Source organism: Typopeltis vanoorti, chromosome 9, assembly GCF_054136105.1.
Source record: "Typopeltis vanoorti isolate ZY-2024b chromosome 9, IOZ_Tvanoo_1.0, whole genome shotgun sequence".
NCBI lineage: Eukaryota > Metazoa > Arthropoda > Arachnida > Uropygi > Thelyphonidae > Typopeltis > Typopeltis vanoorti.
In genome coordinates this window covers 109494284-109518378 of record NC_143557.1, presented here as the reverse complement: position 1 = coordinate 109518378, position 24095 = coordinate 109494284, and the positions used below count along the sequence as shown (strand labels likewise).

The window sequence follows — 24095 nt, the reverse complement described above, 5'->3', positions numbered from 1 at the left end:
AATGTCCTGCTGATGCCAAGCTATAATAAACACAAGGACCTACAAATTACTAAACAGCAAAAAAAAAAAAAAAAAAAAAAAAAGTGAATTTTTAGCTTTGAACGTTAATAAAACTGTGTAGTTGAACTAAGTTTTAATACCAGTATTTGTTTTTCTAGTGCAAATATCATTGTCCACTCTATTTTGAAATGTTTGCAAATTTGTCAAGTTTGTTGTCATTTCCTAATTATGCCACATCTTGTACTAAAAGAGCCAAATATTAATAAAAAATAACAATGTTATATTACCTTCTTCATTATTTGTGACAATTATTTTGTTATTATTCCTTTCAAATAGGCATTTAAATTTAATTACCAAAAAAAACATGGGTATGGCAGGTGATGTGGTTTCTATGAATATGAGTGTATATCATCCACTGTCAACCAAGTCTCTATTGCCTATAACTTTTACACCAGCCCGTGACAAACTCCTCCCTCTTATTTTTGATGCATCCTGCAGTTTGGTATGCTAATACCAAAGGATCCATAACTACCTTTACATCTTGTATTGACTACACTTCAATATTATCTCAGAGACTAGTCTGCACCCAAACCCACCTATCCCCCCCCCCCCAGCATGCACGCACTCACAGTAATTGTAATTTCCCTAACTTTGCACTTCCACACTCAGTGAACAACTTTCCCAACACACACACATACACACATGTATAGCTCCAAATAACCTATTTGTCTTAATTAGTTCAGGAAATGCAGTAGAATTTCGTGCATATACTGATATGTATCATACAAATAAGATATTATTATTATTATAGTGGCATCTCCATGAAATTCAAAGATACATTGTGGGTCTGCTGCTGATCGTTATTCATGTAATATCTATCATACTTCTCGTTCATCAACAAAGCACTCAAAATGCACCTGACAATCTGTTTCACTCTTTCATTACTCTACAAGTATAAAATACAGTCCTTATACCCTTGCATAATTTCCTTGGGTTATCCCTCTTGTTAAGTATTGAAAAATTTTTTCTGTACATATCGTATAAACCTCCATAATAACCTATGTTTCTGTCATCATATATCATCATCAATTTCATGATATGTATCCTCAAGAAGTTTCTCTAAATTAGCTTATTATTTGTCAGGACTCCAGTATTGTCATATTTAACATTTTCTTCTCCTAAGACACTTCTGACTGAATCACTCCACCTAGATTCTTCATCCTAGAGTCTTCTGCTGGGTTTCTTTCCTATCATCTTCACAACAGACACTTGTTTTGCTAACCGTTCCTCACCCATTCTGTTTAAGTGGCCAATACTGCCTTAGATTAGCTTTGTTCAAATATTCTCGAATGCTGACAAGTTCCTTTCTAATATCTTCATTATTTTGCCATTGCTGTCATCTGTTTACTCCCCTAATTTTTCTCAGAACTAATTTTTCTCATGTCTGAGAAAAATTAGAACTGAGAAATCTCAGAACTAATTTTTCTCATTTCTCATGGCCACTAGTCTTTCATCATGCTTTATTTCTAATGCTACTCTCAGATCCATAACTTAAAACTTGTTTGAACACTGTATTGTATATTGCTAGTTTTGTGTTTGGCCTAATTTCTCTCTTATCTCATATAAATTTATTTAGCTGGCTTCCCACCATACTAGCTTTGCTTATTTTGTTGTCTATTTCCAAATTTATTTTGGCTTCTCCACTAAAAATTGTGCATACATAGCTGAAATATTTTACTAATTCTATAGGCTCTCCTTTCAGAATGCACTTGAAGTTTTCTGTGTTCCAGCTTATTTTCATCATTTTAGTCTTTTTATTGCTGATTTTCATGACAAATATGTTACAACTGTTATGCAGTTTAGTTAGAGAAACCTGGAGACTTGCACTGGATATATTTAGGAGCACATCACCATCTGCATTAAGCAAAGAGCTAAGTTTAGTATATCCAATTTTAATACCAGGTTTAATGTCACTTTCTTTCATAATGTAATCCATACAGATGATAAATAATAGTGGAAATAATGTGCACCCTTGTCTTACACCTGCTTTTACATCAAAAAGTCTTTATTTCCTTCAGTTCTATCTTCTGACTTTTGACTTAAATATAGACTATGTATTGTTTTGTATAATGTTCCATTTAAGTCATATAATTGTATTGCTTTGAAAAGTTTTTCTCTAGGCACCTTGTCTATGCCTTTTCCAGATCTATAAAACTTATTCGAATCCTTTTCATATTCCCATGAAAGGGAAAATCTGATCTTGACAACCTTTGTTTGGCCTAAACCCAGCTTGTTCTTCTCCAAGTTTCCCTTTCACAATTTTTCTCAGCCTCTAAATCACATGTTATAGTTATTATAGCTAAAAAAATATAGTTATACAAAATGTTTGTTTATATATATATATATATATATATATATTAGGATAACCAAGTAATTTTATAAACTTGGTTATTTTAACTCCTAATCCCAAGTATGCAAACAATTAATCTTCTAGTGAGATGTGCTTTACATTATGGGAAAATACTAAGAATAGTGATCAGAGCTTTACCCACCTTTACAATGAGTTGCCCTGGTGTTGTACCATCTTTAGACTTGAACTTTGTTTCAGGTGCAAACTTAATTGTTTGCATACTTGGGATTAGGAGTTAAAATAACCAGGTTCCTAAAATTATATAAATAGGACAGGGCGAGGGAGTAGATAGCTGAAGAACTTAACCAGCAAAAATAAAGTCAAACAGGATTTTGGATCTCAGGAAGTGAGACTAGCAGATATCGATAGTCCAATAGGACAAAAGATATTCTTGGTTATTTCTGTAGATAAGGGGGGGGGGTACAGAGGATGCCATGCATTGGAAAATTAGCATGAGTATAGGCTGAGCAATTATCGTTATGATCAACTATGGGGACATAAATTGGAAGGAGGAAAAGCATATGGCAGGATGGAAATGGAATTTATACACTTACTAAGGGATAATTGCATGAAATGCCATGTGATGGAAGGGACAAGGGGTTTGAGAGTGTTGGGTTTGGTAACATCAGAAGATCTATCCATAATCATGATGGCAACTTGGCCTCCACTTGGAGAATGTGACCATGCAGTATTGTTCTGAAAGGTTGCTGTAAGAATCCTTAGTCAAGAGAGGATTTATGTGAAACTACAAAGTTGATGATTATGACAATTTTAGGATGAAGTAGTGGCATAAGAGGCTACAAGTAAAATGTCAGTAGTACATAGGAAAGTGGGTAGGGATTGTTTAAGAGACATCTTCAGGATCAGGAGTATAAAGCAAGGATTAAATGGATGAGTAGCAATATAAAGGAACTTCAAAAAAAATATAATAAAAAACATTGCAGAGGGAATATAAAGGTCCAGGGCCTAAAGCTTGCTGTAGATACTTGTATAGCACCTGGGGTAACAGTGATGTTCCACTTCTGAGCACATTTATTGCTAGTTGGATAGAGTAGACATTTTTTGTGGCTTTGTGGTGGTTGGGTGTGTGATCATGCAACCAAAAATTCCCTATGAGCATGAATTCCCCCATTCTCAAATTTTCCAGTACCTCTTACAATGTTCAAACCAGTATAAGGAACAAAAAATCATCTGACACACATAAATACACCACTATTTCTTTCATTATCTGTTCAATAGAGAAAATGTTAACCTTTATTCAGAATGGTTTAGAAAGACTGCCAGGATCTCCCAGAACAGTTAAAAATTTATAGGACATGGCAAAATCTCATTATTTTATATTAACTTCCATACACTAAAGGCAGAAGGACCTGTAACAAATAAATGCTATATGTGGGCATTGGTCAGGAGCAGAGTAATCTGTTGATATTCTTTGCAAACAGTTGGAGGTTGCAGTCCTTAGGAAATACTTAATGGTGGAGGCTTTTCCACAGAACTGAGTTGGATAGAATGAAAGATGACTGAGATTAGCAAGTTCAGTAAGTAAGTAATTCAACTGTAAAGAGATGTTGAGCAGCTGTTGCTTGCTTGATTCCTACAGATCTGGTAGAAATGGAAGGGAAAAGGATGCTATTTCTGCTGAACAGCAGCCATGGTAATATCTGTATGAGACACAATGCACAAACTGATCTTCTATGAGAAAGTGGCTGAAGAGAGTCTGTAAGACATGTAATTAATTAACCAAACTGCCATTTTCTGAACATCATCAAGAATTTTTAAGGTAGTCTTAGGTGCACCAACCCAAACATGAAAGTAGTATTCCAAGGTTGGTCAGATTAAATAACTAGTCAGAAGAGGACTACTGTTTGAGTGAAAAAGGAGGTCAAGTTTTTTGGAAACTGAGGATGCTATAGAAATAATGTGTTTATTCTAGGAAAGGTTTGGAGTAAGAGTCAGTTCAAGAAAAAGAGATTGGGTCTTGATTGTTGAGCTAATCATTATGTACAGTGCACATAATGATCAGTTTGTTTGTGCAGTGCACAAACATCTCATCTATTATCTACAAAACTATGAATAGGATTTGATTAGGATTATCGGTACACAATAAATAACGGAAAAAAACTCACGTAGAAAGATTATTTATTAGTATAATTTTCGCCTGTGTGTCACAGGCATCCTCAGTACATTAAGTTCAAAATTAAACACTAACTGACAATTCCAAAAAGCACCACCTAAGTAGCTGGTGTAAGATAACTAAAAAGGTCAATAACTCCTAAAAAAAAAAAAAAAAAAAAAAAAAATATTAATATAATAAAAAGTTAGGAAAGATTAGCTGATTTGTAAAGTACTATCTCCCATAAAGGGGACAGACATAAGCCGTCGGATCTGTTTAAGTTAAGAGAATGAAGTAGAGTTTCACATGTTTCTTTATAAAGGCGTTCCATGAGAAACTGACTTTTGTGAAGAACTCTTGTCTTTCTCCAATGAACTCTGTGTCTAGTGAAGATGGCATGTTCAGAAAGTCCAGACTTTTCAGGTTTAAAGTATTCAATATAAGATTGGTGTTCTTCTAGCCGAATAGAGGCAGATCTTCCCATTTGTTCGAAATAAGATAATCCACAAGAGCACGGAATCTGGTAGACACCTGGATGATTAAGATGTGGAAGCTTGTCCTTAGGAGAAGTGAGAAAGGTGGAGATTTTTCTAAACGGTCGAAAGGCAACAAAAATATTTAGTGGTTTTAAAACTTTTGCTATACGTTCACTGATGCCTTGTACATAAGGGATAGTAATGCGAGTTATTTTCTCTGTGTTTGAAGAGGAAGACATATTAAAACTACTCAAAGTTCTTTCAATGAAGCAATTCTTATAACCATTAGATAGAAAGGAAGAAGTTATGTATTGTAGTTCTTTCTGTAAAAGATCGTCTATAGAACAAAAGGAGTGGGCCCGATGAACCAGTGTTTTAATAGTTCCTGCCTTTAGACTGGGATGGTGATGAGATTCCGCATGGATATAATGGCCTGTATGAGTCTTCTTTCTATAAACTGAGAAATGTAGGTTACCATCTGGTTGGCGAAGAATTAGAAGATCTAAAAAAGCTAACTGCCTATTTGATTCTATTTCTAGGGTAAACTTGATCCTAGGATGAAATGCGTTTAACTTAGTGAGAAATTGTTGAAGTTCATCAGAAGAGCCATTCCATACAGCAAAAATGTCATCGACATATCTGAACCAATGCGTAGGTCTGGGAGAAATATTGTCAAAGATACGTTGTTCAAAATGTTCCATAAAGTAATTGGAGATAGCAGGAGAAAGAGGATTACCCATTGCTGTTCCTTCAATTTGTTGATACAACTTATTTTTAAAGGAAAAATAACCAGAATTTATTACAAAATCAAATACGTTTACAATGTCTGAAGGAAATTCCTGTTGTAGTAATTCAATACTTTCCGAAAGAGGCACATTTGTAAATAAAGAAACAACATCTAAACTGATCATGATATCAGAAACATCCAAATGAAGATCTGAAATTTTATTTTTGAAATCCAAAGTATTTTTTATATAAGTATCAGTTCTTCTAGTTGAAGAGGAGAGTAAATTAGATAAAAATTTTGAGATTTTGTAAGTGGGGCACCCTATACAATCTACGACTGGTCTCAATGGAACACCTGGTTTATGAACTTTCGGAAGACCATACAATCTAGGTGGACGACTGAAGAAGGTTTTAAGTTTTTTCTTTTGATCTTCATTCCATGAAGATCTTCATAAATATCTTTTTGATCTTCATAAATAATCTTTCTACGTGAGTTTTTTTCCCGTTATTTATTGTGTACCGATATGTCTACTCACGGTTTACCTCTTTTAAAACTTATTGATTAGGATTATCTACAAAACTGAGTAGGATTTGTAGTCATGAGAGCAGGTTGTTTATATAAATCAGTAAGAGGGTGAGGGAAATGACAGAACCCTGAGGTACACCTGCATTAACAGGAAAATCAAAAGCAAACAGCTTCTGCCATTACACATACAGATCATCTGAGAGAAACTAGCAATCCAGTTGCAAAGGGAAGAAGGCAGTCCTTATGATGATAATTGGCCAAGAAGCCCTCAATGCCAGATCCTATCATGTGTCTTGGAGATGTCAAGTGCAACAAAACAAGTTTTCTCCAAACCTTTCCTTGGCATGAGTCCAGAGGTGGGTGAGGAGAATCTAGATGGGGAAAATCCGTATTGATAGTCACTAATTAGCTGATGGTTCTCCAGGTGGTGGACTGAAATGAGAGCATTTGATTGATAGTGTGATGATGAGCATTTATCGCTCTTTTTTGAGAATTGGCTATATATGCACTTGCTTCCATGCTGTAAGGTGGATTTCAGCTGAATATAGTGTATAACAAATACGTGTTAGTTTAAGAACACATCTCTTGAGCATAATAGTGGAATTCCACCAGGATCAGCTGTAGCTTTTTTCAAGATTCTTCTAATATCTTTTGTTGGTGGAAGGTTACAGGAGGCATGCAGTGCAGTGTTCTAAGCAAAGAAACGGGTAATTTTCCATAGTCATCTATGGAAAAGTTGGAAGGGAAGAATGAACCTTTATTCATTCTTGCTATTGGATATCAGCCTTGTCTTTTTGTTATGATACAGTGCCACCATTAGGGTAAGAAAGATGAGGTAACACAGATGTATAAAAGTTGTGCCCAGCAGTTTTGACAAGGGACCAGAAGGCATGCTGTCGGTGACATATGTGGCAAGTTTTTTTACATATAGCCCTATCAAAGTTGGACTTATCTCTTTTAATGATGGTTTTACAAAGGTTGTGTTAACTGTGTAGACTATGAAGGGAGTTGGGGATTTGGTCTCAAGCCACTTATGATAGCTGTTTTCTTCTCTTGGACTACCTTAGCACATTTCTTCAAAAGCTATAGATATAGGCCAGGAATTTTGACCAGAGTGAGGAATGAAATCCTCCATTCCAGTGTGAATTATTTTTGTAACAAAATCACAAGTATCTGGATCTGAAAAATAAAAACAGTAGTCATTGTTTCTGACTAGGATGTTTAATTTTAGTTTCAGCTCTAGGAAAGTCCAAAAGCAGCTAAGGGAGGATAAAATAGTTCTTTTGTATAAAGGGAGGCTCTAAGAGAGAGGCAGCAAATTACAGACTAATCAGTATCTTGGTAGTGGTGATAAAGGTATTGGGAAAGCGGATCAAACACACAAATTTAGGAATGAGTAGATAATATGAATATGATACTCTGTAGGGGGAACATCCTGGTTTTGTGAAGGTAGATGTCTTAATAATTTACTCACTTTTTATAATAGAATGACATTTGAGTTTGATAAATTGAATTGCTACCTGATGATACTTCTAGATTTTGCAAAAGAATTTGACAGAATACCATATAAAGCTGGTAATACAGATACAAGGGTGGCTGATAGACACTAAAAGAGTAGCATTTGAAGCAGCATAATCCAGAAGGTGTATGACTACAGAGTCTTGCCATAAATACTGTTAAAACTTCTGCATATCCCACACTGCCTACAGAAATGCATGAACTCAGTTCTATTAGTGCTGTGTGCAGCTAACAACATCATCAAATTCCTGACATGTACCCTCAAGGGGGGTGTACAGGATATGATAGTACTACATGAAAAACTTATATCACCACTAACTTCCTATCTACAATTTTCCTCCAAATCACTCTGTTACATGTCAAGTCTCCAACAGTATCAGATCTTATATTTCTGTCTTCTAAGGCACTTTTTACTGTATCAATCCACCTACATCTTGGTTTCCTCTGGATCTTTTTTTCCTGCCAGAGAACGCTTGTTTTGCTAATCTTTCCTCTCCCATTCTATTTAAGTGACCATACCACCTGAGATTAGCTCTACTAACCCATTCCTTGATGCTAACAATGTCAAGTTATTTCTTAATATCCTCGTTTTTTATATGATATTGCCATTGATGCCATCTGTTCACGCCTATAATCTTTCTCAGGAGTCTCATATCTGCAGTCTCTAGTCTTTGATCAAGTGTTTTATTTCTGACCCAGCTCTCAGATCCATAAGTTAAAATTGGTTTGAACACTATCTTGTATACAGCTAATTTAGTGTTTTGACTAATTTCTCTCTTATTGCATATAAATTTATTCAGTTGACTTTCTACCATACCAGCTTTGTTGATTCTGTTGTCTATTTCCATATTTAATTTACCATCTTCACTAAAAATCATGCATAAATAGCTGAAATGTTTTACTTGTTCTATAGGTTTTCCATTCACAATACAGTTGATATTTTCACTGCTTCTGCCTATTTTCATTGTCATTGTCTTTTTATTGCTGACCTTCATACCATATCTATTACAACAGTTATTCATTTTAGTCAAGAAATCTTGCAGATTTGTACCTGATTTATTTAGAAGTATAACATCATCTGCATAAAGTAAAGAGCTGAGATTAACATCTCCATGTGGAAAAGTGTAAAGATATGCTTTTAGAATGAAAATATTACAAGCTGTGTACTACATTGAAGGAATCACTCCAGTAAATTGATGAAGCTAGGTATTTCAGGATATTGGTGGGCGTATTTCAAAACTGCCAAAGTAGCTCATAGGATTACTTGGTTATGACACAACACACACAAACAAAATATATGGAAATTATTATTCCTCTTTATAAGACTTTGATGTGGTCACATCTGGATTGATTACTATATGTGTGTTTAGAAGTATGGTAACCTGGATTTCTTAATGATTAAGTAAGTGACCAAGATGGTGAGTGGTCTGTGGAATATGCTCCCTTACAAGGATAAATTGGGGATTTATTACTTTCAGGTGTTACTGAAAAAGTTTTATAGGATTGATGCAGGGGAAATTTTTCAGCACTTGCCTTGTAGTGGTTGTGGTGGTGGTTGCAGTACAGATGTCATCCCTGGAAATTGAGTAAGAGTGTGGTTAGTAATAGTATTAGGACTAGATATTTTTTTTTATTGCTTGGATAATAGTGAATTAATGGAATGGGTTGTCAGTCTGAGTGCTTTGTCAGTGAATGTGTTCATGGAAGTGGGGGGGGTTGAAATAAGTATCTTTGGACTCTATGGAAATGCCCTTCTTCTTGTTGTCATTGTGTGGGGTTTCCCCAATTTTCCTCATCCATCCATCTATCCATCCATCCATTAGACCGGCTGAGCTCTCTGATGAAGGATTTTTAAATATATGAATTTTTTGATTGTAGATCAGTGTTCACGGGCCAGTTTGCCTATTCTGAGGGATGAAAAACCCAAGTTTCTGGGTGAAAAAACCCTCTACCTCTGTATGAGATCGTTTAACTCATCTTTAGTCGAAAATGACAGATAAGAGACCAGACCAGATTCCTGTCCATCACATTCCTCATGTGATGGACAGGAATCGAACCCAGGTCTTTCCGACCACAGGGCTTCGTCTATACTGACTCAGCTACAGAGGCTTTGGGAGATGCCCATTAAATTATAATATAAATTGTACAGTCATCAGGTTGTCGCACAATTTATAGAAAGCTGCAAGACCTCTTGCCACTTTCTTATCTTAGAAATGATCATATGAAACTAAAAGTTCCGGAAAGTTATTTTGAATACTGGTATTTTAATTTTTCAAATTCCTTTCAGGACCACATAACTCAACTGACTTTTGAGCTTTGCAGTATGTTTATATACATTAGTATATTATGTGTTATCAGTTATATGTGGAATTGTTTTAATTTCATTAACTTTCTTTGAATGCCACTAATTTTCACTTTTTTTAATGATATGCATTTAGTCAAAATATTAGCATAGCATTAAAAAAAAAATATTTGGAAATTCACTACTTCATTATATGAATATTTTCGTCAGAATTCTGATGAAAGAATCTGTTCCAATTGTGTTACTTGACTACTTTTTATTCATAGGAAGAGAACATTAAGCTTGACCCTGATTTGGATGCTGCATGTAGTGATGACCAGAAAAATCTCTGTAAAAATGCTAGTCCAGGTGAAGCACAGGTTAGAATTTATTTAAAATTAGATTGACATATTTCAACAGTATTCAAAGCTGAGAAGTATCGGTCATTTTTTGCTTTATTTGGTTAGGACACATTGACCAAGCATGATAATTTTTTGGAGCTTTTATATGATTTTAATATTTATCAGTTTTGTTTCAGTGTATTAATTCAGTAACTGTCAATATTTATAAGTAATGATGATAAAAAATTCTTTCAAGTAGGTGACTCTACTTTAGAATTTTTTATTATCTTTAATTAAAAAGAAACTAATGACTTCACATTAATTGCCTTAGTATCCCATAATGCAAAGCACACATCCTTTCAAAAGTGTATAATGCTATGCATTATGGGAAGGACCACTTTTGAACTTTATTGAGGTACTTACTAAGTGCAGGATACCCCTCCCCAAAACTCCGAGTGATCTACAAGATTACTCTTAAATTCATCAAATCATTAGTGGCTCTACTCAGTGACAGGCAAAAAACTACCACCAAGCAGGACTATCTACTCTTCGAAATCAAGCCCAAAGACAAACATTATTAAAATGTCATCAGTGGGAATCAGATCCAGAACCAAGGTTGAAGTAATGCATAGGTCATACATTTCTCATATACAAGTAGTGAAAAGGTGTTTTGCCTTTGTGAAAAGATTTTTCACTTGGTTTTAAGTAAAATTTAACTTACCAAGAAATTATATTCTTGTTTAATCCAAATGCAAGCAGTTAAAGTTTACATGTGAAATATCCTAGTTGTGTGAAGCTACTTCACATGCAAACTTTGTTTTTTTACACTTGGATAAATGATTAAACAAGATAAATTAAACTTGCCAAGAATTATAAGATATAAAGGTTTGGTTGGCTTTGCCTACACTTTGGGTTCTAAGATCTCCATATTTTGATGTGTGTGTGTGTTGTGTGTGTGTGTGTGTGTGTGTGTGTGTGTGTGTGTGTGTGTGTGTGTGTGTGTGTGTGTGTGTGTGTGTGTGTATACTCCAGTAACTATAACTTATAATTTTAGACTCCTCATTCACAATCTTATGAATTTTATCTAAATGGTAAAAACTAGAACCTGAATTCTGGAGCCTATTATACTTATTTCTGTGATAAGTTTTTTAAGAAGCAAGATGCCCCAATCTTATGATGATTCGGTGATGCAAGATGAAAGATGCCCCAATCTTATGATGATCACCGAATCATCATAAGATTGGGGCATCTTGCATTCTAAAGCATGGTCACATTTCTCCACACTAATGCAGCTGTTAGATGTCACTGTTCTAAATAAAGTTAAAAATATATGCACACGCAGCAAATGAACAATTTCAGGGCATGGATTATGATATCTACTAATAAAGTAATTTCTTTATAGTGATGAACGTTTTGAACTTTCAGTGTAATAGTGAACATGAATAGCATCATTTCTCTAGATTTAGTCATGATGATGATATTAGCTTGTTGATTTCCATTGTTGGGCAAAGCCCTCCCAAATTTTTCTACTGCTTCCTCTTTGCATGGTCTTTCTCTCTCACTGTGATAAGGACTATCTGCCTCTCATCTTCCATCCCAGCTGCATGGCCACCCAGTTCCACTGCAATTGGCTTTCTTTGAATAACATCAGGATTTTTGTGACACACCTAATATTTGAATTTTTCACCTTCTGTGCTTTTTTAATTCCCAAATAACTTTTTTTTGTAAAGGACCAAGTTTGGATACTATATATATATATATATATATATATATATATATATATATATATATATCACTGATATTATATTTTTGCATTTATTCCTGTTAAAAATACCCTAATTGTTTCCTGGCTTCATGTGATTCCTAAAATTAAACACATTATTCTAATACTTTATGAAGCATACTAATGCTTCACTTTTCGACATGTAAACATTGCATCACATTTGTGTTAATAGCCCTGGTGTCCATTCATAAATATGAACACCTTTGAGCCCTTTGAACAGATGTACAGATGGGTCAAATTCAGTGATTTTAAAACACCTAGAAGGCAAGGCAGAATGTGCACTGAGACAATAGCACCCAGAAATCAGTGGCTGTGATTGGTTATTATGTCAACCAATCCAGTTGAACGTTTGTCATGAATTGCTGCTTTTTTTTCCTGAGTTTCATCTGTTTTGCATGCATGAAGGGTCAATTTAGGAGACTGATATAGATAAGTTTTTAATATATATTTTTGTATAAATAATTAATAACTTTTTTGCTCATATTTACAAAGGGAAACATTGTTGATGATCTACTGAATGTCCCAGTTTCTGCCAGAGTCGCAGATTGTATGACTACAATTATAGTCGAAGGAGGTTGGAACTTGTATATAAATAAAACGAGTTGTTTCAGCCTTCCTTTGGTTCAATCTGGAAAAATGATAATTTCCCTAGTGATTACTTTTTTTCCAATTTTATTTTTGTGCATATTATATATATGGCAGTATTTAAAAATCATATCAAAATTCAAATTATCTGTTTCTCACTCTAGTATTTGCCAATGATATTCTAATCTCACCGCAAAACATAAACCCTTTGTGCTTCTTACATAAATGGTGTGTGTGAAGCATGGCTATTGTTCATTTGACCTTTATGCTTTTCATATAAATTATATTAATTGATAAATTAAAGTATTCAAAGTTACCTGCAATTAATTTCATTGGACTGATTAAGATGAGTGTTGATGCACTATGCATTCTTAATTCATACATCAATAAAAATGCAATCATATGGCAAACTGATCTTGAATTTGGTAGTGTGGGTTGCATAAGCCACACAACAGCACACCCAACCAAGATGGGCATGCGATGCTGCTGGTGGACAGTATAATGTAGTCCAGCAGCTCCCTTTTAAAAAGCGAAATGATCCAATCACCCCTTCAGCAATGATTCCATGCTTTGGTTACTGTGGACAAGATTGCTAGGTCTTGTCTATCATTGGATGTCATTTGTTCCCAATAGATGTGGTGGTGGTGATTTTTCCTTTTCAGTCATTTCTGACCCTAGGTGACTTTGGCATTGCCCACAAAGTGCTCTTGGTGAGATTTTTATAAGGTAGTTTGCCATTGCTTTTCCCAATCTCCCAATTCTCTTTCTCTCTGGGCTCAGGACTGGCTATGGCTGGGACGGGGACGTATTCATGACTGTAATCCGTGTCTGTTCACAGGGCTGGTTTGCCTGTTCTGGGGGGACAAAAAAACCCAAGTTTCCAGGTGAAAAAACCTCCTACTTCCATACGAGGCCGGCTAACTCACCTTTCATTGAAAGAGACCAGAAAAAGGTTCTTCGCGTCACTGATGTATCGAATCTAGGTCTTTCCGACCAAAGGGCTTTGTCTATTCTGACTGAGCTACGGAGGCTCCACAATAGATTACCCTACACGTATTCATTGTTGATGCCATCTGTCAAGATAGGAATTTTTGATATTAGGTGCTTTTACAGAATTGTATACCAATTTCTGAACAGAATAATATCAAAAATTTGACACTGATCGTTGTTTGCTGTGTTTTTCAACTTGAATCTATCTTTTTTTTTTTTTTTCTGTCATGCTATTAGCATGACAATTGCTAATAACTGAGAAATTAACTGAAAATTTGCTTGAAAAAAAATTGTTTTGGATACTGTGATTTACTGTTTAAATTGGTTACTGTTATGTTTATTTCATTCATGCTTCTATATATATAAAAATTCTATAAAAACTTTTTTTTACAGATTTTGGAATGCCTTAAGAGTCATCAAAAGCAACTCTCACCTAAGTGCCACAAGATCATTTTCAATAGAGAGAAAGAGGAAATGATTGATAATTCTATTGATTATGCTCTTATTTCTACTTGCAAAGCTATGATTAAAAAATTTTGTGACAATAGAGATATGTCTCAGGTATGAGCAACTTTTAAATTTCACCTTTATTTATTGTGTTCATTCGTTCATAAATGGATGAGAAGAAAGGAATTGTGCACTTGATTTAAAAAAAAAAATCCTAAATATTTAATAGTAATGAAATTGCCATATTTACTCAAAGAATCTCCTTTTTTTCATCATAAACAAAATATGAGCTAAAAAGGCAGACAGCCTAATTGGCTGAGTAGATAATGAAGTCATTGGTCTGTTTGAATGTTTTCAAGTTAGTAGAGTTTTGGTTGACCAGTGTGAGACTGCACCCTGCCTACTGAGGCCTAAAGTGGCTGGGGGGGGGGGGGACATTGGTTTCTTTAGAGCAGATTTCCCAGATTAAGTCCCCAGTCTGCCAGTGATACTAATTTAAAAAAGATTTTTAAAAAAAATCTCCCCATGATACTAATTTAAAAAATGTGAATCTTGCCCTCATGTGAAGGGTAAACTTCACATTTAAAACAGGAGTGGTGGGAGGACTTTTAATAAGGCTGTAAACATTTTAAATAACACTGTTCATTAGATTTACATGAGATAAAAGTACCAAAATGTATATTACTTAACATGAAATTATCTGTTTTGCTGACTCTTTATCAGAGTTTGCTAGTTCAAATATATAGCAATATCTAACATCTCTGGAATAAGTTTGGGCAGGGACAGTATTTAGTTATTTCAAACATGTGTAGTAGACATGTTATGTAGTAATACGTATACCAGATGTTATTGCATGGAAAGAATAATAGAATTTATTAGGTTATAAAGAGAGATCATCAGTCTTCATTGTGTAAAAATTGAGACAACTATCATGTATGAGTGATAATTTTGAATTAAAATAACTACTCAGTGTTTTGACCTTTATGTTGAGGTCATACACAGAGGAACACAAGCTGCATATTGATTCACTAAAAGCATGCATTACTGCTTTGATCAACTATCAACCCTAGTCTGACTTCTGGCAATCAATAGATAAATATTATTTATGCATAAGCAGAACTATATCTGTAGATATTGGCGAGTGCTTGATTCTCTAGAGGTCTGTTATTTTGAGTCTAAGGAACACTTGTAAAATCTCTCATGATAAGTAACTTTTTCATGTTCGTTTTTACATGTTTTTCTAAGGAAATTGCACTTAAAGAAATGTTGGTTTTGTCTGTAATAATCTTGTATTTGTAATAACTTAACTATGGGTCTTTGTTAAAATAATGTGGTGCATGATGTCATTATGTAGCGCTGTTAACCCATGTCCATATGGCCATTCCAAAAAACACATGAAGTATGATGTCATCGTGTTCAGATGTCAATACATGACCATACATGGTAGTTTTGAGAGACGTGCACTTGTTACAACAGTAGTCCAGGCCTTCATAAGGCAAAATGTCTAGAAGCACTTTGTCTTAGGTTTCTTAATCCTCTCTTACCTGGGTCTGCCGCCACGTGAAGTCTGTTGTCAGTAATCAAAAGAGAAGCATTGTAGGGCTGAGAGTTCTCAATCTTCTCCTACTTGGATCCACCATCATGAGAAATATTGAGAAGGCTACATTTAAACCGCCCAAAAGAATTAAAAAGTTTCTCAGCTCCTCTAAGAGTACCCCTTCTTTCCCTTTCCCATCCAGATATATGTCAAATCCAGTGCACATGTAACTTACTCCACATAGTGGAAAAAGATGTGCAGTCCCACATCTTGTTTCCATATAAAAAAAGAACTCTAATGCCACATCAAATTCCTTAATTATAGAAAATCAGTCCCTTCTGATTATACACTTGAAACGTGTCACAAATTTGACTGGAAAGCCACCCATTCCTTGCATTGCAAGGAATGGGTGGCTTTAACATTGCAAGGAATGGGTGGTATAAACAAAAACCTGATATCTAAAACCTGGTATAAACAAAAATTTAAAGAAGCCTGTGAGATGCTAATTCATCATCCCCCACCAAGAATAATGTCTTAAGAGTCTGAAGGATATGGATGGCTCATCTGCAGCCCACATAACAAGGATAATAAAGACCAAGTCAAAAGTCAAGCAAAAAATAGCCAGATATAGAAACCAGCAAGATTATAACTATCGTACAATACTTAATCCTTACAGTGCTCCTTAGACTCAGAATGACAGAATTCTAGAGAATTAAACCTTAATAGCTGCTGATGTAGTTCCACTTATATACAAGTGGTTTTTAGTTTATTTTTTTCTGTCCCTCACCAGAATTCAGGCTAGGTTGGACAGTTGACCAAAGTAGTAATGCTGTAGCTTAGTGCAATGAATCATTATTTAGCTTGTGTTGCTGTGCATGTGTATGTGTGCCTAATGATGACATTAATATAATTGTCAAAATGCCAAGTAGTTATTTTATTATAATTTAAAGTTATTTATTACTCTAACACAGTGTTGTTCTCCATGAGTTTTACACAATAACTGCTAATCACTGTGTAGCATCCAAAGAAAGAATGTCATCAGGGGAAGAATACAAGATCATTTGATAACATTCATCCAACCTCCCTGATGGAATTGTTAAATTTAAATTCCCCATAAATGCCTGCTATTTTTCTTGACAAATAAGTTGTACAAGCAAATTGAGGGAACAGCAATGGGCAGTCCCATCTCACCTGCTTTGGCTGGCTATTTTATAGAACATCTGAGGGAATCAACTATTAAGTACAATTTTTCTCAACCTCATATTCACATGGTTTTGGTCAAACTCAAGAGAAACAATTACTACAAGTTCAAATAAAGAAACTTCACATAATCCTGTAACAAGCCCACTGTTGAATGTGAATCTAACAAGAGCCTTCCCTTGTGGATACGTTAATAATCCATGCTTCTATAGGTAATATTCTATTTTCAAAACTTCCCTTTACTGGTAGATACATTCCTCTGTCCTCACATCATCATCCAGATATTATCAAGACTCTTATGCCCCAGGCTCACTATCTGTTCTGCTGATTCCCTTTTATTGGAAAAATTAAATAAAAATCATCTTGATTACTTAATGGATGTAACCAGTGTTGCCAAATGAAAATTACTACAAACAGCTAAATCTTAAAAAAAAAAAAAAAAAAAAAAAAAAAAGGAATTCAAAATAAAAATTTGAAGCTAAAATTTTAAAAGTAGTAGCTGATACTTGCATATAAGTGGCTAAATACATCTTTCATATGGTCTTCTGTGCTTAATTCACCCACGTTTTCACTTAGATTTTCAGCTTTATTATATATGGCCATTTTTCCAATATTACTCAGTGTAGATGCTGGTAAATGATAGTCTGACAGCACTTGTTGTTACGCTTGAGGCCTTGTCAGCATTGGCAATTCCATCTTGTTTCTTAATTTAGTTTTAACTACATTAATGGAACTAAAAATTCGTTTAATTTCCGCATTAGAATTTGGCAGTATTAATAAATTTATTGTACTCTGAGCAATTTCTTTAAATGGATTCATTCCAGATGCATCTTTATATTCTCCTACTTCAGTCTGGAATAGCTCAGTGTGTTCTATATTTGTCCATTTATTTAAGTGGATAGTATTGTACTGGTATTCAGCAGCAACATCTTTTTCTGTTTTCAGTATTATTTCTAAGATGGGAGTAACAAGTTCTTTTATATGTTTTAAGGTATTGTCAACAGAAAAAGAAGACATCATTCTTAAAATATTCAAGTTTTCAGGCAACCTTTGCTTAAGCTGTGTGAAGAGACCAAGAAGAAACTGTCTTGCTCTACTTCTAAGATTTCGCTCATCATTTTGCGTTATTTTCTTTTGTATCATCAACTCTGATATTTTTCTTTCAAATCTGTAACCAACATTTGGATTGGGATCCAAATAGTCATCGATCTCTGACTCTAGATGGTCAACTGTGGATGATGGTAGCACTAACATATTAGCAATAGAGTGAATCAAACAAGAATGGTCTTCAAATAATCTCATCTTATCCGCACTGTTAGATTTGAAAATTTTGTTAACTTGCTGAACTTGAACTAGAACAGGATGCAAAAATAAAAGGTATAACAGATTCCTTTCATCTTTGTACATCTCCCACAAAATTTGAGCTTTGTAACATTTCTCATTCACACTCACGACTTCGAAGTGAGTTTTTAATTCCAACTACTGACTGAGAATTCTGTCTACTGCAGGTTCAATTGAGATCCACCTTCTTGCACAATTGATTACAATTTTCAGAGGAGCATCATTTTTGTTGATAGTTGATACAGCTCTTTATATACTGCTTGTCTTGAAGAAGAACGTGAAAACCACTTATATGTTTCAGCAACTAAAAATTCTAATTTTCTTGGGAGAGATTCTGCACAAGTGTGAGACATTGCCAATTGTAATGAATGGCATACACATCTAATTAAAATTAAGGAGGAAATATATGCCTTCAGTTGTTCATAAATGCCATTATTGACACCATCCATAGCACTGCCGTTGTCTGTAACAATTGCAACAAGATTTTCAATGTTCAATTTCCTGATCAAGAGCTCTTTTTTCAGTGCAGCCACAATACCACTAGCATCGTGCTTTTCTAGAACCACCATGCTCAGAAATGTATGCATAATTTTGTTAAATTTCTTGCTATAATAAATGATGGCAATTCGATTCATCTGTTAGCAAGATGAAATTTTCATCTCCAATGTCTTGCAATTAGATCTTCTTCAAAATGCTCGCTTAGAATATTCTTTACAATTGCAGAGCATTTAGTTCGGTGCATTTGTAGCTTTGGCATAATTTGACTGTATGGGATGATATTTTTGCAAAGATCTACTAGATGATCGCAACTGTTGAATGATGAGTGACAAAGAAATAATGCTAACCTACATTCAAAGTTCACAGTCTCATCAGACTTTTTCACAAGCATATTTGTAATAGAAACAGCCTTATATGGAACTGCAGCAAGATGTTTCTTAGTTTCGCTATGCTTTACAAGCTGACAATATTTAGCAGCTATATCACATCTACAAAACTTACAGTGGCCTTTTGTAGCATCACCAGGAACTTCACACAACCATTTACTAGACATTCCCATTTGCAACCACTCCCTCCTAAATTTTTTGCTTGTAAGCTTTATTTTTCTCTTTGCTCATTTTTGAAGAAAGGTATACAACTCTTTACTGCAACGAATTACGATCAGTCTTTGAAAACTTCCCACTCGCTATTGTAACTACCAACCGGAACACTGTGCAAAGACTAACTTGTAGCAGTGCTATCAACTTTACGGCAACGAAATGGCAGACTGTTGGGCCACGTGATTGACTGACGTCATCTTACGTTTGAAACGTGTACGATGCTCGCATCAAACGTACAATACAATTTCTTATCAAATGCGAACATCTGGAAAACATCTTTAACAGTAAGTTATAAAAACAACTAAAAAGAGCTGAAACTAGTTCTGAAGGAGCTAGATTTGGAGCTAGGTGCTAGATTAAAATTTTTGGAGCTAGGGAAGAAAAAAAAGAGCTAGATCTAGCCTCAAAAGAGCTAAATTGGCGACACTGGATGTAACCATTAGTATCCATCCAGAAAATTATCAATAAATATCATCCCTCAGACCAGTTGCAATCAGATGTAAAAAGGGTTTCCATACCTTACCTTAAAGGAACAAATAGCACAGGTGCTTTGCAAATATAATCCATGCACTAGCTTCAAACGCATTTTGTAAACTCTTCTTTTCTACTGTTCATAATGTCGAGAATAATTTGCCATCTCTTCCTTGCCTGGTGTTTTATCTTATTCTTTGTCATTTTGGATTAATGGGCTATTTCTAAGATTGAAACCCAGTAACATCAGGACTACATCAAATTCATGGAAAATCTGATTAGTTTGGCCATGCTTTCCATTCCATTGGCACTATACTCAGAGTTCTTCAGAATCAAACCTAAATTTTCTTCAGTCAAATCAAAAAGTTAAAATCAGTGCTGAGAAAATGAAAGGTTAAAATGATTTTTAAACAATTTGTTTCTCAAAAGTAGGCCAAATGAAACTGATAGTAATAAAAAAAAAATGGTTCTGACTGGATGAAAGTTAGTGGGATTAGATATTTAGGTTCTCTATTTAAATTTGATCATTTCAGTTTTAGTTTTAGTTGGATCCAAGTAGGCTAAACAAAAATGAAGTTTCTTAAATGATGCCCTAACTTCTAGCATGTTTTTTTAATACCAAAGTACCATTTGGTATTCCTCTTTTTAATACTATAAATTTTTCACACATAAAATGTGCCAGTGAAAAAGTGATGGAAATATTAACCAAAAATTCAGCTCTGAACAATTTCAAACCCTATTGCATGTAAACAATAATAATAGCTACTAGCATACTGTTATATTTGGTCTGATGCATGTTGTAGTAGAGTAATATTCAATCTCTGATGAATGATATCTTATAAATTTGACCATTTTTATTGGAAAAATTATTCAAAATGGTAATTCTTCTTGCTGAATAGAATTTAATGATATTTGATATTTAGGATCTCTACCAAAATTTATCAAGTTATTTCAATTTTAGTTTCAGTAGAAAACCATTTTATGAAAAAAAATAGGCAGAACATGATTATATCTTAGGTTAAGGGGATAAAAATCCCTTATTGTTTTTCAGCCAGTAAGCGAAACTAAGATCGAAAACTACGATCTGTAACGTTTCATGCCGACGAACTGTCATCGTATCCAAGCGTAAGTGACCACTTGGTAGTGCCACACCATGGCAACTCGTAAATGGTAATTCTTCTTGCTGAATAGAATTTAATGATATTTGATATTTAGGATCTCTACCAAAATTTATCAAGTTATTTCAGTTTTAGTTTCAGTAGAACCATTTTATGAAAAAAAATAGGCAGAACATGATTATATCTTAGGTTAAGGGGATAAAAATCCCTTATTGTTTTTCAGCCAGTAAGCGAAACTAAGATCGAAAACTACGATCTGTAACGTTTCATGCCGACGAACTGTCAGCGTATCCAAGCGTAAGTGACCACTTAGTAGTGCCACACCACGGCAACTCGTTGCAAAGGTGGAGCAAGCTCCCTCACTGTTCTTGATATTTTCTCATAATGTAAAACACACAGCTCTTAAGAGATGTAGTACTGTTTTACATTATGAGGAGAGGTCACTACCCAGACCGGTTTCAACCTTTTTTGAGGTCTCATCAGTGAGTAGCTAGACCTAGAATATCAGAGTTTAAGTGAAGAAAACTTACATACTTTTGCTATACGATTGCCCGAAAGGTGTGTCTCTATATTATATTATAACATAGTATAACTAAGATGAAAAGCCCAACGGCTATTTTTTTCTAGCGAGTTTGATAAGTTAAGGGGATAAAAATCCCTTATTGTTTTTCAGCCAGTAAGCGAAACTAAGATCGAAAACTACGATCTGTAACGTTTCATGCCGACGAACTGTCAGCGTATCCAAGCGTAAGTGACCACTTGGTAGTGCCACACCATGGCAACTCGGTGCAAAGGTGGAGCAAGCTCCCTCACTCTTCTGAAACCGGTCTGGGTAGTGACCTCTCCTCATAATGTAAAACAGTACTACATCTCTTAAGAGCTGTGTGTTTTACATTATGAGAAAATATCAAGAACAGTGAGGGAGCTTGCTCCGCCTTTGCAACGAGTTTCCGTGGTGTGGCACTACCAAGTGGTCACTTACGCTTGGATACGCTGACAGTTCGTCGGCATGAAACGTTACAGATCGTAGTTTTCGATCTTAGTTTCACTTACTGGCTGAAAAACAATAAGGGATTTTTATCCCCTTAACTTATCAACCTCGCCAGAAAAAAATGGCCGTTTGGCTTTTCATGATTATATCTTATATAGCACATTTATTGTAATAAAGAATGATGTTACTGTACATGAATGCTATTTTGAAAGACATTAGGTTATGATTGTTCATAATCATTTCCTTCAATGATCAGAGATGATATAAGACAAGTTTTAATTCTAGATCACAGCTTTTGACCACAGTTGTTGGGAAAGGAGCTAAGATACCATCAGGACCAATAGACTTTTTGGTATCAGGTGATTCAAGATATTCTAAATCCAGTGCACTCTGTCTGATATAATAGGATATAATTTTTCTGTTTATCTTTGCAGGAATTGAAGAAGAAGAATGCATTGAAGTCATTTTTGACTTTAGGTGATTTTATGGTGATAACAGCAAAAAAGTAAAAAATGTACCAGTAGTACATTTTCTACTTTTGTGCTAGGAACTTTTGTGTTTTCTGATTCCTAGCACATTAGTGCTAGGAATCAGAAAACACAACTGCCATTTGTACAAGAAGCAAGTTTTATGCATTTCGCTTTTTTGAAGTCAGAATTTCAGTAGGAGAGAAAATTTGTACAATGTGATCGTCTGAGTTGCTAAGAGGAGAGGTAACATCCATGGTATACCTGGAAGGAAACCTGATTAAGAAAAGAGATTATCAGAAAATTGGAGAGTTATCTGTTATTCTGGTGATTATAATGATAATTTTCATTAGACTATTATTTACAATAAATATTTCACAACCTCAAGTTTTCAGGGATTAAAAGTCAAAAACAATCAAAATATAATTTTGAAAAATAATTTTCAAAATTTGGAGAGAAGATTCTAGATATGTCATTCTCTGGCATGAAATATCAGATTTCAGGAATGCCCAAGTGCACGTCTATGTGATGGAAAGCATATAGATTGTAGTTTGAATAGTAAAGATATATAGTGATGCTATAGCTTATTTGTCTTTCTTTTCATAGTCATGTTAGAGAAGAGCATTGAGAAAAAATAAATTCTTGGATGCATCAACCAATACAGTGAAGGTAATCAGCCATATCCGTATATATGAAGATTATCTTCCATTATCCTTTGTTGGATTTTGTCAGCTGATTCCAAATCTCTTATGGCAGTGAAAAGTGTGAAAAATTATTATGAATTTGTGCAAAAAAAAAAAAAAAAAAAAAAATGCATGAGTACTTTCATCTGATATGTCAATGTACACTTGATTACTAAATTTATTTAAATGGTAAAAATGAATTCTAATGCAATTCTAAGAATAAGCAATTCATCTACAAAAATGGCAATTTTTTGAGATATTACAGGTGTTCCCACCCACCCCGATTATTCACCAAGTTAGGGACCAGACCACCAGCAAAAACTGGAAATTAGTGAAAACTGGAACCCATCCTTTATTTAGCTTGCAAATGCATTTTGTCTGCTGAAAAACATAAAGAATGCACTACATATCACTTGCAAATGTGTGCCAGGAAGACATTAGGATATAAAAAAAAAAGTACAGTAAAATGGACAAAAGCTTACCTTTAAATATTTTGATTCTTGCAAGTCCATTGAGAAAGAAGCACATAGGTTGGCAAATCACATGGCAAGTATGAGGATCATGGTTATATTTGAAACGGGCAAAAAGTGTGGGGGATGCTGTAGTTAGTCCATTACAGTTAAATTTTCATTATTACTAGATAGCTGGCAACAATTTATGATATATTAGGTCTTGAATATTCACATTTTTAAAATTCATCTTCTGGGGCATGTCTTAATTAATCAGTCCACCTATTAATGAGGGTGCTTAATGGTCAAAGCTGTATAACTGAGAGGAGACCTCCACATAGCCTTTAAAGGAATGCAGAGAACCGACCAGGGCTTCTGACCTAATGTCCAATCCTCACCTTCTCGTGGTGCACCCTGTTGGGTATCTACTTGGATACTGAATGGACGAGGATGGGCTGGCAATTTGGGATTTAGCCGACCAAATTGTATTCTTATTGGTTAAACCAAAATATAAAATGATGGTACAACATGACAAAATTTCATGC

The 24095-nt window shown here is 34.7% G+C and overlaps 1 protein-coding gene across 1 annotated transcript in view; it reads left to right on the top strand.

Annotated features, from left to right (window-relative positions):
* Glg1 (Golgi apparatus protein 1) overlaps positions 1-24095 on the top strand; it is a 285095-nt gene that overhangs the window by 176816 nt on the left and 84184 nt on the right. The window contains exons 16-17 of the mRNA XM_090398148.1: positions 10338-10430; positions 14143-14310. Of these exons, the coding sequence (XP_090254274.1) occupies positions 10338-10430; positions 14143-14310 (261 nt within the window). The remainder of the gene's footprint in view (positions 1-10337; positions 10431-14142; positions 14311-24095) is intronic.